Here is a 14,573-nt window from a genome sequence, read left to right as displayed (position 1 = left end):
TCACCTGTTTTCTCACCTCTTTTTCACAAGCGTTTTACATGAATTGTCCGATGTATATTTGAAATCCTAAACAGTTTTGTAGCTTCTATTTCTTCTGTCAGTATGTCAAAAGTTTTCACAATGCCGAATGTTTCTTTATATTTCTTCTTGACATCAGATAGAAGGAAATCGTCAGCTGTTGGATAGTTTTTGTTTAGAAATGTCAACATGTCCATTTTATCTTCTGCTGGTTTCTCTACTTCTTTCTTTAAATCTGCATAGTCGTTTCGCATTCTTTCTATCTCTTTGACGGAGTAGTTATATTTCCTCATTGCTGCTTTACATTTAGAACATTGTGGGTTCATTTTAGCATTGTACATTGAAATTTGACCTGCTAAAACAACTAAGGCGTCAATGGTTTTCTTTAACTCAAAAGTTGCTGGTTTTATCTGTTCGTTCCATACTTTACCTCTTTTATCTTTATCTCTTATCTGCCATACACATTTTGCAACTAACGAAACAAAGTTGTCGTAGGTCTTAAATTCTTCAGATTTGTATATGTCAGAGATGTTCTTATATACCATATCGCAATCTTTGTCCATAACTTTGTGGTTGCAATGAAATCCAAGAAACTCATAGTTTACCTTACGTATGAACTTCTTGGTTTCTACTGAGTCAGTTGCTTTGACTTCTATTTCATCGAATTCAGGAATAGTGAGCTTTTGTTGTTGTATTTCAGGAAGTTTAGGTAGATGGTCAATAATATCCTGCATTTCATAAAGATATTCTTCATTTGTTTCATCTTTTGCACTACAGTCTAAATCTCCTTGGAGAAGTTCTTGCTTTATCTTCTGGATTTCTGTTTCGAAAGTATATGAAGAAGGAATGAAGCTTTTCATCTCTACTAACATTGAAGTTGGGTTCATGACTAACGAGTTTGGTGCTGTTGTTGCTAACATGTTCTTACAATAAAAATAAAAAATATTTTTTTAAAAAAACTAACTTTTTATTTTATTTCGGGAAAATTCATGAAAATTCAACGGGTGAGAAAAGAGGTGAAAAAAGAGGTGAGATCTCACCACTTCACCTAAAATATATTTTTGCCGAAAAAAATGAGCTTTGGTTGAAAAAACAGGTGGAGCCAAAAGTGGCTCGACCTCAAAACAAGCATTTCGTGAAGAATATACCAACCCGCGGAATTCCGCGGGTTGCTTTTTATACAAAACATATACGATGAAAGTCTTGACAAACAGGCATTTTGTGAAGAATATACCAACCCGCGGAATTCCGGCAGGTGCTTTTTATACAAAACATATACGATGAAAGTCTTGACAAACAGGCATTTTGTGAAGAATATACCAACCCGCGGAATTCCGGCAGGTGCTTTTTATACAAAACATATACGATGAAAGTCTTGACAAACAGGCATTTTGTGAAGAATATACCAACCGCCGGAATTCCGGCGGTTGCTTTTTATACAAAACATTTACGATGAAAGTCTTGACAAAACAGGCATTTTGTGAAGAATATACCAACCCGCGGAATTCCGCGGGTTGCTTTTTATACAAAACATTGACGATGAAAGTCTTGACAAAACAAGCATTTTGTGAAGAATATACCAACCCGCGGAATTCCGGCGGTTGCTTTTTATACAAAACATTTACGATGAAAGTCTTGACAAAACAAGCATTTCGTGAAGAATATACCACCCGCCGGAATTCCGGCAGGTGCTTTTTATACAAAACATTTACGATGAAATCTATCTCCTGTGTTGTTGTCAAAATGTCATGTTGTCACACTTTTTCAGAGAAGTTAAAATGACCGAGGGACCGAGGGACCGAGGGACCTGGTGACACCTAAAAACCATCTAACCTAAAATATATTTTTGCCGAATTCAATAAAAATAAAATGGTTCATTTACTCACAATATTTTTGTACAAAACGACCCCAACCTTTTAACCTCTCTTCTGCAGCTTCTAATGAAACTTTAGCGAGTTCATATTCTCTAAATTCTCTCCTTAAATCTTCTTGTTCCCATTGGTCTAGTTCGTATGGAGAATCTCTATAACCAGAACATATCTCATGTTCATGTTCTATTTGTTTTTCGCGCATTTTTCTAACTTCTTCTTCGAACAAAGGTTTTGCATTCTCTGCTGTATCTTCAAGTTCTTCTTCATCTAATTTCTCATGAACTTTCTTGTCTATGGAGTCCAGAATTTTTCCAACTGCTATGCAATATTTTGGAGAAGCCCACATTGCTATATAGTTTACGAGTCTTGGGTCTACATACGTTCCTCTAACCTGTTTGATTTCATCGGGAATTCCTGCATGAACTGTGTATAAAAAGCAACCCGCGGAATTCCGCGGGTTGGTATATTCTTCACAAAATGCCTTAAAATACTCTTCCCAGGACTTATTTTCCAACAACCTTCTAAAGTCTTTCCTAAACTGCTGACATATCTTTGTTGCATTTATATAACCATCCTTGTCTCTACGTAAGACTTCAATACCGTTATAGGTGCCTTTTGTGAATGTTTCGCCATTAGATTTGTTCGTGAACGTTTTTGCTTCGACTGTCATACTGTTCTTACAATAAAAATAAAAAATATTTTTGGCTTAACCGTCGGACATTCGTTTTTGGCTTAACCGTCGGACATTCGTTTGTGGCTTAACCGTCGGACATTCGTTTGTGGCTCGACCTCAAAACAAGCATTTTGTGAAGAATATACCACCCGCCGGAATTCCGGCGGTTGCTTTTTTATACAAAATTCAACGGGTGAAAAAAGAGGTGAGAAAAGAGGTGAGAAAACAGGTGAGATCTCACCACTTCACCTAAAATATATTTTTCAATACTTTTTCAGCACTTTTCCGTAGTTGTATATGAAAGACAATTCGAGATAAAAGTCATAGTACAATGGTATTATATGCTGCACACCGTTTGTTGTGAACCAAACTTGAAAGTCAGAGAAACTGTTACTAGGTGGTTCGTAGAATTTAGAAGCAAAGTCATAAAAGTCCTTACCGATACACAGAAAACTGTTGTTGCTTGAACTGAAACTTGCATGACACATGACATTTTGAGGGTCGAACACGTTTCTATAAACTGTCAAATCTGTTGGTGGAAGTATAAATTTAAATGGACCATCTGGTGGTAATGGTTCGTTCTGGTTTAGTAACCGAAGAAATTGCGCCCAAGAACGTTTGTCTACTCCCCAATATAAAAACTCTGTATCTCTTGGAGGGTTAATTTCAATCTTTTGAAATGAAACTGTGGAGTTCATCTTGTCGTATTCTAGTTCAGATAGTATGTTCCATTTAGTAAAGAGTGGTATTTTTCTTGAAATTCCCAGTAGTATTTGTTTATTTGAGTTTGAAAGTCATTTAGAGTTTTTTCAAGACTTTCGTCTGAACGAATTGTAAAGATTTTCATTTCGTCAAATTTTTCTATTAGACCATCAGAGCCTTTATACTGACCGTGAAAATATACTGCGAACATGAATGCATTAGTTCTATTTGAAAACAAAACTCTTCTAAATCCTATTGCCTTTGCATCTGAAGGACTTTGAAGCCAACGAATTGGATAGTCAAACCTGTAAGCTCCGGATAAAATTTCTTCATCTGAAATAGTCCTACCAGCGTTTGTAAAGATATAGTCTAACGGTTTTGTATCTGCTACTTTTGTTCTTTGTTTTTCAACCTGAAGCATTTAATATATGTAAAAATATACTGTTTTAAAAACGTTTTTATTTCATGCAATGTTTTATTTCATGCAATGTTTAACTATTTCACCATCTTCTTTAACACCCCAGTACTTACGCTTGGAGAGAACATGAACTTCGGAAAATACCTTGTCTAGCTTAAAACAGCCCATCTTTTCACCGACTAAACCCATTTCAATGAGTTTGTTATAGCCTTCCTCGTTCGTCATGAGTGCATCGATGTTCTCATAGTATACCACAACTTTGGATTTGACATCGGAGAAGAATTTGTTGTAGTTGTCAAGGACTGCCTTTGCGAACTGAGGATAAGACCAATGTTCGACAATAGGTTTTACTGTGGTTACTAAGCCATTTTGACCTTCGGTGAACTCGTACTTCAAAACAAAAGGAGAAAACCTTTCAACAAAGTTGTCGACCTTCTCATAGTGTTTACTCTTCATCTTTTGAGGTTTCTTAATGGAATACCCCCATGTCGAATTCATAAGCAATTTGAGTGTCATTGCAAGTTTGGGGTTTGAAGCTTTCCTAATATCATAGAGTTGTTGTATGACCTTTCCAACTGTATAGTTCCTTCCCGGGAACTCACCATCTTCGTTTGGAATTCCAGTCGGGATATATTGGACGAACCTCATGTACGCAGCGTTAAGGTCGACATAGTATATCTTTTCATATGAGTCGAACTTATCGCAACCTATTGGCCCAGTTCGTGGAAATTCAAGTGAGTCTCTTATCTTTTGAGAAACCTCGCCTGTTATCTCATAAACATCGTCAAAGCAACCTGTTTCATATAAAATTTTCTGACCTAACTCAGATGCTCTCCAATACAATTTGACGTCGATTGGATGCTCAATGGAAGTTTGTTTATAGCATCTTGAAGTTCTTGCAACCTCATTGGAAGTTCTTCTGGTTCAGGTTGGTATCCGAACAATCCAACTCCTTTTGGAACTGTGTACTTCTTTTGTGCTATAACTTTGTCTGGAACAACTTTTGGTCTTGCTAACAATGAAAAATTTGTTTCGTCTTTTGGTACAAAAGTTTCTGTCAGCTTGTCATCTGGAATTGGTTCCAACAAGCCTTTCTCGAAAAGAATGTTAACAGCTCTGACAATGTTGCACTTACCCTTTCCGAACAATGGGTTTGTAAGACTTTCGTTCAACATGAAGTGGTTGTGGACAAGTACAATCTTCAACCATGGTAAGTCTTTGTCAATAACATAGTCGTCATGTGAAGAACCTTTCTCAGTCGGTATGTTGACTCGGATATTCACATTTGCCAACGGTGCAACTTTTGACAATTGACCTCTGAGAATGTACCTTGTTTTCACACATGACTCAAGATACTTCATTTTCTCATCTGTAACAAGACCAGAGTTCCTGAGACATGTAAGAATACAAGGTTCATTGACAATTGTTTCAATTGAATTGTAAATTCCATACCTTGTCAGGTTAATGTCAGACTTATTTCTGAAGGGGAAGTATCCAGCATGTTGTCTGACTGCTTGAGGGTTAGGTTGTAACCATTCGAACTTCACGCTTGCAATTCCTTCAATTGCATTCAAAATATCTGAGTCGGAGTCAACCATTTGTTCTCTCTTTGTAGTCTTGAAAGCGTCAAGAAGTTGTGCGGCTGTTGTGACATTGCCATGTGCATAGTATATATGACCATCTAAATCTGTTACGGTTAGTCTGAGATTGTATCCTTTCTTATTTCCGTCTTGTATGGCAGCAAGTACACCCATGAAGCCTTCTTTGTTCTTTCCTTCGTCAAAGTTTACTGTAAAGGTTCGACCAGAAGTAATTTTACTTCTAACTTCACGATACTTTTCATATGCATATCTTGTTCTTTCCATGGGAGCATGTGCGTCTTCACCTTTTCCTTTTTTCCTCCTCAAAGGATGCAATTGTTCGTCATGTTTCCAGTAGAATCTGGCAAAGCCGTCGTGTCCTTCAACTTGAGGTTCAGTAACATCGAAAGGCATATCCATAAGACGTTCTTCTTCTAACCTCTCTAGTCTGTTTGGATAATTTGCGCGTGCTGTTTCTAAGTCCATTTCGTAGCGAAGACCAGACAATTTGTCATAGACTTTTATGGGTCTTCCCTTCCTATATTTAAACTTCTTTGAAACTCTCCAACCATATCTTTCTAACTCTGCTTTTATTTTAGCAGACCTTCTATCCATTCTATACGGGGGCATTTTATAAAAAATAAAAAAATGTTTTTTCTTTACTTTACATAACCACCGGCTGCCATAAGTCTTTGACGCCAACCCATACCAGCTAATGAAGGTTGACTTGGTTTAGTATTGAAACTAACCTTTGGTTTTGGTTTATCTTCAGTTTTTGGCTCCCCTTCTTCTATTGGTTTTTCGTCACTTTTCGGTTCATTTGACTTTACCTCACTTGCTGGAACAGTTGTGTCGTTAACATCTTCATAAATGTCATATGCCATTTGTTTTTGTTTTCCTTTCAACTTTTTGTGTTTGTTGTAAAGTTTAGAATATTTTGACTCTAAGTCAATGAGATGTTCTATAATGAACTGTTGGTCAGTGAAGTAAACTTTTCCATCTGTTGTCTCGAAAATTCCTTCAGACTTCAATATTTTATTTGTGAGAGTCTGTTTCTTTTTTGAGATACTTGCCGTTCCATTTTTATGAAAAGTGACTTTGTAGTTAGGGTTTGTATTTCCAGACCTCACACTTTCTATTATTGAATTTTTCTCTTCATCTGTAAGTTCTTTGACGGGTTTTGACAATGGTTCTGAACTTTTTGTTTGTGGTGTCAAATCTACCGTTTCAACTTCTTCGGTCATTTCATCTCAGTAAAAAATTTTAGTTTGGTTTGTTTTCAACTGGTTGTTGAGGTTTTTTAAGTCGGTCTAAAACTTCCTGAGGTATAGGAAGAACTTGACAAACACGTGGTTGTGTAACTGCTGGAAGCCGACAAATCCATCTTGAGCCCATTTGTCTCAATGCTGTATTGTTCATTTCATCTCAGTAAAAAATTTTACATTCCCCACGTTTGAGGCGGTTGAGGTTGGTTGTTGTTTACCCACTGTTGTGCATGGTTATATCCTCTGTTAAAGAATCTTTCACCTTGGTCCATATAGTGCCCTGCTTGGTTATAGTAGTCATTTGCTTTGTTATAGTAGTTTCCTGCTTGTCTTCCTACATTGTCCATCCATCCTTGAACTTTTCCTCTTGTTTCAGGATTTGGAATAAGATTTGCTGCATCTCGTGCTACATCCCAACCTTTCTGTACGGTTTGTATAATAGGTTGTGCTTTCTCTTTCAGTATACCTAATGTACTCAAAATCTTCCTTCCAATTCCAAATGCACCTCTGGCTAGTGTTCCCACTGCGGGTAAAAATCTAGATGCGACTCCTGCTAATGCGCCAAATAAACCCATTTCTTATGGGTTAAAAATGACGAATTCAAACAAGGACCCGTATGTTTCTAAGGCAACAAAGAAAGCACTCATGGTAAAAATCTTTAGTTCAACACCAAATGCTTGGTTTATGGATATCTTGGAAAACATTCCGAGAGTTAGAACAGATGGACCACCATACTGGCTAATATTTGTTGGTCAAAACACAAGATACTGTGAAGCCATACCATTATGGTCCAAAAATATTTTAGATGTGAAAACTGCTTTGACAATATTTGTTGACAAATACCATCCAACAAAACTGACATCTGACTGTGAAAGTTCTTTCAAATCAGACGATATTAAAAACTATCTGCGTTCAAAAAATGTAAACCAATATTTCATTGTCGACCAAAACCATTCTGCTCTTGGTGTCATTGACAGTTGTATAAAAATCTTAAGAGACTTAAACCAACCACAAGGTGGTGAGGTAATGAAATGTCATATGACGACAAGTATAGACACTTCTCCATGGCAAAGATGAGACAAGTTTTAAATATTTACAATAGCCGTAAACAAAAAGGTTTGGGAAACCACTCCCCCGAAGAAATGAAAAACAACCCCGACTTAGAGAAAGACTATATATTTAATAGTTTAGTCAAAAGAGACAAACAAGAAAGAATGCCAGGCTTCAAACTTAAGAAAGGTGACAAAGTAAAAATAGAAATACCTAAACGCGACCCATATGAAAATACTATTGACTATGACAACAATGGGAACTCGACAGGTACTCACATTCGTGTTCGTAAAAATAGAAGAAAGTATACAAGAGAATATTATGAAGTTTTAGGCAAACATGGCAAAATGTACAGACTGCAAGCAGAAGATAAAACTACTATTGTCAGACCTCGTTTCAAACTTGTTAAGTTCAAGGTGGTATACTTTCAAAGACAGTTCCTAACAAATATAAGACAACTCCTGACGAATATGCTAAAGAAGTTGAAAATGACGACTAAGCATTTCTATACCATGCGTAAACTGTCATGTAAGGTGGCATGTAGTCTTTACTTTGTCCCGTTGTTTGCGTATACCCTGAAACGCGATGTGTATGGTTTCCTTCTCCCTGTGTGCTACCCAGAAACAATTTATAGCAAACTGAACGTTGTCTTTAACATCATATCCTTTACCTTTTTTCATTGCTGACCATCCCAAAATCTATGCTTATGCCAACCTGCTTGAGATGTACTTAAATCTACGTAGTGACTATGCGCAGGTAAGTTTTCACCTGAAATCGTTTTACTTCCACCTGTTTCCTTTGAAGAGTTTGCACAATACAAAAACCTGTCGACTATTTGAGTCCAAGTTCCGAGACCAAGTACTACTTCTGGTCTGGTAGAGTTCATTGACGTGTAAATAGAACCTATAGGATATAGTGTTTGAAGTATTTCTGTCTTTAACGTTTGAAGCTCTGTTTTGTCAGCTTTGTTGTCATATAAATCTTGAGCAGTGAATTTAACATTGTTTTCATCCTTCATGACATAGACATTTCTACATCTAATGTATTTCATCGTCGTTATGTCATCCTCCGATGTTAAACCTTGTGGAAAGTTAGGAGGTTTCCAATTTAATACATCCCCACCAGTTTCTTCAACCGTTCCTTCAATATTTTCTATACCAACAGTTGCGAAGAAATCGTGTGTATGGTTCTTATCTGCCTTCTTTTCAAGGCTAACGTTTAAGTCTGTTATTTCAGAAGATGTATGTGTATGTCCAACGGCACTTTTCCTGTTTAAGGTTTCTTGTAAGTTTGTAATATTTGCAATGGTATGTGTATGTCCAACGTCACTTTTCCTGTTTAAGGTTTCTTGTAAGTTTGTAATATTTGCAATGGTATGTGTATGTCCAACGTCACTTTTCCTGTTTAAGGTTTCTTGTAAGTTTGTAATATTTGCAATGGTATGTGTATGTCCAACGTCACTTTTCCTGTTTAAGGTTTCTTGTAAGTTTGTAATATTTGCAATGGTATGTGTATGAGTCTTTTTAGAATATTCGTTTTCAGCTCTTGTCACTTCACTTGACATTTTATTGTCAACATATGTTTTGTCTGCTAGTTCAGGATGAGTATGTTCTTTCGTTGCATATGTTGCATCTGCTCTGTCATGTTCTTCTTGAACTTTTTCAATGACATACTCTTTGTCAGCTTTGTTGTCAATATCTGCTTTCAAAAGAAGTTCATCTATAGGTTTCTCGTTTAAAGTTCTTTTTGTTGGATTTACACAGACAGTATGGTTCTTACTGTCTTGAAACAGAAACTCATCTGTCATTGGGTTTATCGTCAGTTTTAAGTTTCCTTCTTTCAATGACTCAGATATCTTAGAATAGTTTGAAAAGTTTGTTGTGTTCTTATTTAGAGCTTGCAAAATGAGTTGTCGGTTGTGTTGTATTTCTCTCATAGACGCTGTTTCTTTCGACATTTTTATTCTAGATAAAATATGCTTTCAATAGAAAAAGAAAATTCAAGAGTTGCTACAACTAAACCATTAGATGAACTTTTTACGAATGTCGGTCAAAAGTTTGAGACAGAGACCGTAAAGCATGAAGGCTATCGTTTTGACTACCCATTGAGATGGCTAAGAGACCCATCCGTCACAAAAGCTGTTGGCTTTCGTAGAATGAAGTTCATTTCAGAAGCCATACATGGTTTCCCATTTACGGTCGCTTTTGAAGTTCGATACTATAACAAAGAAAAACGTACGTATGAGAAATTTGAACAGGGAAAACTTTTACAAGTGAATTTGCTTGTAAACTTAGAAACAACTCTTCAAGCTTTTCAAGAAAAAATAAACGATATCTATATCGAATATGCAAACCAGTATAACATTGACGAAGGAGAATACCATCTCGATATTGTTTATGACAGGAAAAATGCAACTGTTAAAATCAATAGAATAGAAGACCTTGGAGAAAACGTTTATATTTCTACAAAATATAACAACTTGGCATGGTATAGATTTTTGAGGATGTTAAATCAGCCTGCAGAATATCCAGTACACCCGAACTTTTATGAAGTCGAAAACCCTAATGGAACATATGAAAATGTTTTCGACTCAGATGCTATTATAGTTCATGCTTCATTTTCTGGTGCACAAAACTCTTTTTTATGCTTGGCAAATGACTTTTACGAAAAACCTACAAAGCTATATGAACCACCGAGTGGAAGTATTTCAGACTTTCAAGTATGGTTTACAACAGATGGAAGAAAGAGAATAGTTCCATTATACCACGCGTTTTACTTAGAACTTAGTCTCATATACAACTACTATCGAACGGTAAAAATATAATTTTAATACGGTTGAGGTGTTGGATTTGGTTGCCAACTAGACTGTGGTGCAGGTTCAGGCTGTTGTATAACAGGAGCTTGTTCTTCTGGTTCAGGGTCTTTAGGTATAATACCAACGAACTGACCTACTCTTTTACCAATATTTTTGACTCCGTTCCAAATTCCTCTTCCGACAGATTTTATTCCATTCCATATACCTCTTCCAACATTTCGAAAGAAGTTTCCTATTCTTCCAAAGAAACCCATTTTACTATATGTAAAAATCTAATGTCCGCCTAGTCTCTTACGTTTCCTGTTGAGTTCCATAGCATTTTTTAACTGGAGCTCATACATTCTATTTCTCCTCTGGTAGAAAACATATTCCGGGTCAACTCCTGTGTTCGCGTCATCTGCATAGAGTTGTTTATATCCCACTTCAGGGTTTGTATAAAACTCTTTCCATCTCATATTTGCATACCATGGTGGCAAACCTAACGCAGCGTCATTTGACATGGCAGTTTGCATTTGTACATCTGTTGGCACTTGACCATAGTTTGCCATTGCAGTTTGTATTCTAACTTCATTTGGAATATTCTCTGGGTTTGGTTGTCCAGGTTGCTGTGCATTCGCTAAGTTCTGTGCGTCCATTTAATATTAGATAAAAATATCTCTTACGAGTACATATGCTGAACATTTGCAGACATTGGTTCATCTTCATATTCTCTATATCTTTCTGCCACGTCAAATAAGTAAATGACACAATGGAAAAAACCTAAAACAAGTAGTCCTATTTCAAACCACATTTACTTACCAATAAAATTTCTTTGTTATGACACTTTTTCCGGTTTATAGGACCTCTCTCATATTCTATCTTATCGTATCTAAAATCATAGTCATGTATGTCCTCTAACCATCTCATAACGGTTTCCAAACCACTTTTATCGGATGTAAAGTAAAAGCATGGATGGTTATGTAAAACGTCTAAAGTTTCTAAAGAGTCTCTCAAAGTCCAGTCTGCTTGGTATTGAAAATCATATGTGTTATAGAACGGCGGGTCTACTATAAAGAAAACATTTTCCTTGTTTTTATATTTTTCATACAACTCTGTCCAACGACATCTCACAAACTCTATACCCTCAGTATATTTTTCTATGTTCTCTTTGAAAACCTTTGTATAGTTAAGATATAAAACGTTTGACATAAGTGTTTCAATGTCATGAACTCTTATAGAACCACTATACAATAGTCTAGAAGATATACTATCCCAGTCAATATACTCTGCTTTTTTCAAAACCTCTCTGACAATATCTTTCTTATCTAATGGTATACGTTCCATCTTACCTATAGGTATCTTTTCTTTCAACTCACTCAATATTTTGTTTGTGTCTGGTATATGTTTGAGACGGTTCATATAGTTGTCGAAGTCATTGCATATAATCTTTGAGTCTGGGAATACGGTATGGCACAAATGAGATATATAGAAACTTCCACCGAACAAATCTACAAATGTTAGACCATTCGGTAGTTTCTTAAGTTCTCTCAATAGAATATCTTTACATCTACTCTTATTTCCAAAGAAGGGTAAAGGTGGTTTTGTAAAATTCATTTTATATACAATAAAAATTTTTTTTCCCTGAAAAGTGACAGAAAAGTGACAAAACATCTTCGGGGCTAGAGGGCACGAAGTGCCTGGAAGCCCCAATACCTTTTTTTTTTTTTTTTTTTTTTTTTGTGGTTTTTCTATTTTGAGTTTTTATATCCATGATGAGAGGTTCCATAATTGCGGAGCTTACGGGAATATATTAATAAAACATTCATGAAGATATTGGCACTATCACAATATATTAAGCACAATGTATTGAAAATTCAATGTAAAATAGTAGGTGTTGCTGGTCGTGAAATCTCAAACATTCTATTCCTAATCGATATTTGTAAATCAAAGCAATGGTAGTAAAATCATATTGACATGCAATTATATATGAGCTTAAAGAATACTGTATAGATACATATTAGAAGTTAAAAATAACGAAATAAGATTAAAAACATTTAAGAATAGCCCGAACCATGGATATATAGTGTGTTAAAACTCATAATTTTTCATAGGGTTATCAAAAAAGCGAACTTTCAGTATCAACTGCCAGAATTAATAATATGGCCGATAATATCGACCTGAGTTCAAGGATTCAGAGTTGAGAAACTGATAGTAGTTATCGAATAATCAGCTGAAAAGCAGATATATTGTGTATCGCTTTAGAATAAAATTGAGGAACGTATATGACTTTTGAATATAGTAAAGCCGTATTAGGTATAGCTTTACACCGCTCAGGCGATGAGTATGCAAAGAATTCGCTACAAATGGAAAAGGATATTAATATGGATGAATTAATTAATTTGTCAAACATGAAGAATATCTAAAATTAATTATTTATTGGTGGTCTAAATGATGATTTGGATGACAGTCGCAATGGATCTATGATTCGATGACATCCTATATGGCTGTAAAGAAAAGATAAGTATTGATTGCATTATGAATGTATAGCGCGATAATCCTGTTGTTTGTTTTCATACTAATTCTTCGCTGCAAAATGCAATCATGTTCGCAAGTGAGTCAATATTGTAAAGAAGGGTAGAGTTAATTATCAATACCACACTGTTTGTTATAGAATATGGTTTTCATTGAGGATAGTATAATGTTTATGGTTCATCTGGCCATTAACTCTTCCAATTATTTGGATTAAATTGTCTAAATCTTTGTAAATCTGAAATTTTTGATTTTTATTTATCTTCAATCATAATGTTTATCTTAGGAGCACATGAAACCATGATTTTAAAATCTTAAATTTGGCTAAGGGCAAAAAAAAATCTCCATAAATTCTTTTCAGAATCTAAAATTTGATTCTTTTCAAAATTGATGTACACATTGTGCTGTGCATCCCGTACTAAAAACTTTGACATCACATTTTGAGAAATTTGCGGTTTATCAATTCAATTTAAATTGAAAACCAAAAATATCGATGTTTGTTCAGTCTCCACTTATTACAATCTATTTACATGATGCAAACGCTGAAGTAAGAGAGGTTACAGTCAATAAGACCGATTGCTTACAAGTTCTTGAAGATGAAATCAAAGGTGATGACAAAAGATTCATTATGTACAAGAATGCTTTACTTATGATGTCTTTCAGTTTCCAGTTCTTTGGTATCAAGGATGGTGATCACCTCTACGTACTTAGAGCGAAGTATAACAACAAGAAGCGCGAATCAGTTGATACTTCAAAAATTTTGGCCCAGAAGCAATTAAACAACCGCGGACGAGTAGTTCTTGCCAATGGTAGTGTAGAAATTATAGATAAATCAGCTTTACTCGAATGTACACGTTTGTTGGACCTAATGTACTTGCGCGACGATTATATGTCGCCAGCCAGCAGACGCGGCCTAGAATTACCAACTACAGATGCTCCACAGTCTGATAATGGCGTTAAGAGTACAATTCCGGCTGTTCGTCTCACCGAGCCGTCAACTGATGTATTGCCAATCTTTTGGACCCCAAGGCATAAGAGATTACTATCGTAAGTACTGAATACGCTGAAACACATCATTAGACGTGTTTTTGGAGGTGGGAACGGTCGATTTTACTTAGAAAAGCCAGGGAGGTTTTTCGTTTGTCACGAATTTTTATGTCACTTTTTGTCAAAAGGTGCTTTAACAAGGAAGTGGGAAATTGATGTACGCGTCAATACGCAATTATTCAAACTTATTATCAATTTCAGCACTGAAAAGTGCCACTTTTATTCAATATTAGTAGCAGACCTAATTTATTTTTAATGTAAAATAATAACTTTTTTCAAATTTTCCAAGCTTTTTTATTCTATACCTTTCTTGTTTTTCTGTTATTTAATTATGATGGCTGTAGGCCTATCACTTCTGCTCTCAGTTCCTATAAAGAATCATTGGAATATTGTTGAAGAACTTATGAAAATCTTTGATGACAAAAATTTGCGTCATAATAACGTGTAATATTTTTTATAAGAAATATGTATTTGAAATGAGGAGTTAATTAGATTTGTCAGAAAAAGCATAAGTTATCGTATAAAAAGATGATTTGATTGATTTTGGATACGAGTAAAGATAAAAATTAATTAATATTTCGATTTGACTAAATTATGGTTTAGATATTTTGCAATGATGAAGGTGA

General features: G+C 35.4%; 10 protein-coding genes and 2 pseudogenes across 12 annotated transcripts, besides 1 other annotated feature; 2 read left to right on the top strand and 10 right to left on the bottom strand.

Annotated features, from left to right (window-relative positions):
- Positions 1–9,099: part of a mobile genetic element that runs on past the window's edge.
- On the bottom strand, positions 24–938 carry TVAGG3_0318250 (organellar and viral DNA polymerase type B; the record flags this gene model as incomplete). Its single annotated transcript, XM_051230102.1, has 1 exon — positions 24–938. One exon carries the CDS (start codon positions 936–938, stop codon positions 24–26), a length of 915 nt encoding a protein of 304 aa, XP_051099832.1.
- Positions 1,897–2,559, bottom strand: TVAGG3_0318240 (uncharacterized protein; the record flags this gene model as incomplete). Its single annotated transcript, XM_051230101.1, has 1 exon — positions 1,897–2,559. The coding sequence occupies one exon, from the start codon at positions 2,557–2,559 to the stop codon at positions 1,897–1,899; it is 663 nt and encodes a 220-aa protein (XP_051099831.1).
- TVAGG3_0318230 lies at positions 2,900–3,685 on the bottom strand (annotated as a pseudogene). The gene has a single exon. A coding segment is annotated over exon 1 (786 nt).
- Positions 3,740–5,892, bottom strand: TVAGG3_0318220 (annotated as a pseudogene). Its single transcript has one exon. A coding segment is annotated over exon 1 (2,153 nt).
- Positions 5,922–6,506, bottom strand: TVAGG3_0318210 (phage tail repeat-like family; the record flags this gene model as incomplete). The annotated part of the gene is made up of 1 exon (XM_051230100.1): positions 5,922–6,506. One exon carries the CDS (start codon positions 6,504–6,506, stop codon positions 5,922–5,924), a length of 585 nt encoding a protein of 194 aa, XP_051099830.1.
- TVAGG3_0318200 (uncharacterized protein) lies at positions 6,526–6,681 on the bottom strand (the record flags this gene model as incomplete). The annotated part of the gene is made up of 1 exon (XM_051230099.1): positions 6,526–6,681. One exon carries the CDS (start codon positions 6,679–6,681, stop codon positions 6,526–6,528), a length of 156 nt encoding a protein of 51 aa, XP_051099829.1.
- On the bottom strand, positions 6,701–7,102 carry TVAGG3_0318190 (uncharacterized protein; the record flags this gene model as incomplete). Its single annotated transcript, XM_051230098.1, has 1 exon — positions 6,701–7,102. One exon carries the CDS (start codon positions 7,100–7,102, stop codon positions 6,701–6,703), a length of 402 nt encoding a protein of 133 aa, XP_051099828.1.
- A 453-nt stretch (positions 9,100–9,552) lies between the features above and the next one.
- Positions 9,553–9,977, top strand: TVAGG3_0318170 (uncharacterized protein; the record flags this gene model as incomplete). Its single annotated transcript, XM_001314721.2, has 1 exon — positions 9,553–9,977. A coding segment is annotated over one exon (425 nt), but the record flags the coding sequence as incomplete, so codon positions are not given.
- A 426-nt stretch (positions 9,978–10,403) lies between these two features.
- On the bottom strand, positions 10,404–10,646 carry TVAGG3_0318160 (serine threonine-protein phosphatase family; the record flags this gene model as incomplete). Its single annotated transcript, XM_001314720.1, has 1 exon — positions 10,404–10,646. The coding sequence occupies one exon, from the start codon at positions 10,644–10,646 to the stop codon at positions 10,404–10,406; it is 243 nt and encodes an 80-aa protein (XP_001314754.1).
- Positions 10,647–10,664: 18 nt separating this feature from the next.
- Positions 10,665–11,027, bottom strand: TVAGG3_0318150 (uncharacterized protein; the record flags this gene model as incomplete). Its single annotated transcript, XM_001314719.1, has 1 exon — positions 10,665–11,027. The coding sequence occupies one exon, from the start codon at positions 11,025–11,027 to the stop codon at positions 10,665–10,667; it is 363 nt and encodes a 120-aa protein (XP_001314753.1).
- Positions 11,028–11,166: 139 nt separating this feature from the next.
- TVAGG3_0318140 (phage tail repeat-like family) lies at positions 11,167–11,985 on the bottom strand (the record flags this gene model as incomplete). Its single annotated transcript, XM_051230097.1, has 1 exon — positions 11,167–11,985. The coding sequence occupies one exon, from the start codon at positions 11,983–11,985 to the stop codon at positions 11,167–11,169; it is 819 nt and encodes a 272-aa protein (XP_051099827.1).
- A 1,408-nt stretch (positions 11,986–13,393) lies between these two features.
- On the top strand, positions 13,394–14,225 carry TVAGG3_0318130 (uncharacterized protein; the record flags this gene model as incomplete). The annotated part of the gene is made up of 1 exon (XM_001314718.2): positions 13,394–13,951. The coding sequence occupies one exon, from the start codon at positions 13,394–13,396 to the stop codon at positions 13,949–13,951; it is 558 nt and encodes a 185-aa protein (XP_001314752.1).
- Between the last annotated feature and the right edge of the window lie 348 nt (positions 14,226–14,573).

The sequence above is a fragment of the Trichomonas vaginalis genome, chromosome V (assembly GCF_026262505.1).
Source record: "Trichomonas vaginalis G3 chromosome V, whole genome shotgun sequence".
Classification (NCBI taxonomy): domain Eukaryota; phylum Parabasalia; order Trichomonadida; family Trichomonadidae; genus Trichomonas; species Trichomonas vaginalis.
This window is presented reverse-complemented; position numbering and strand designations above follow the sequence as displayed.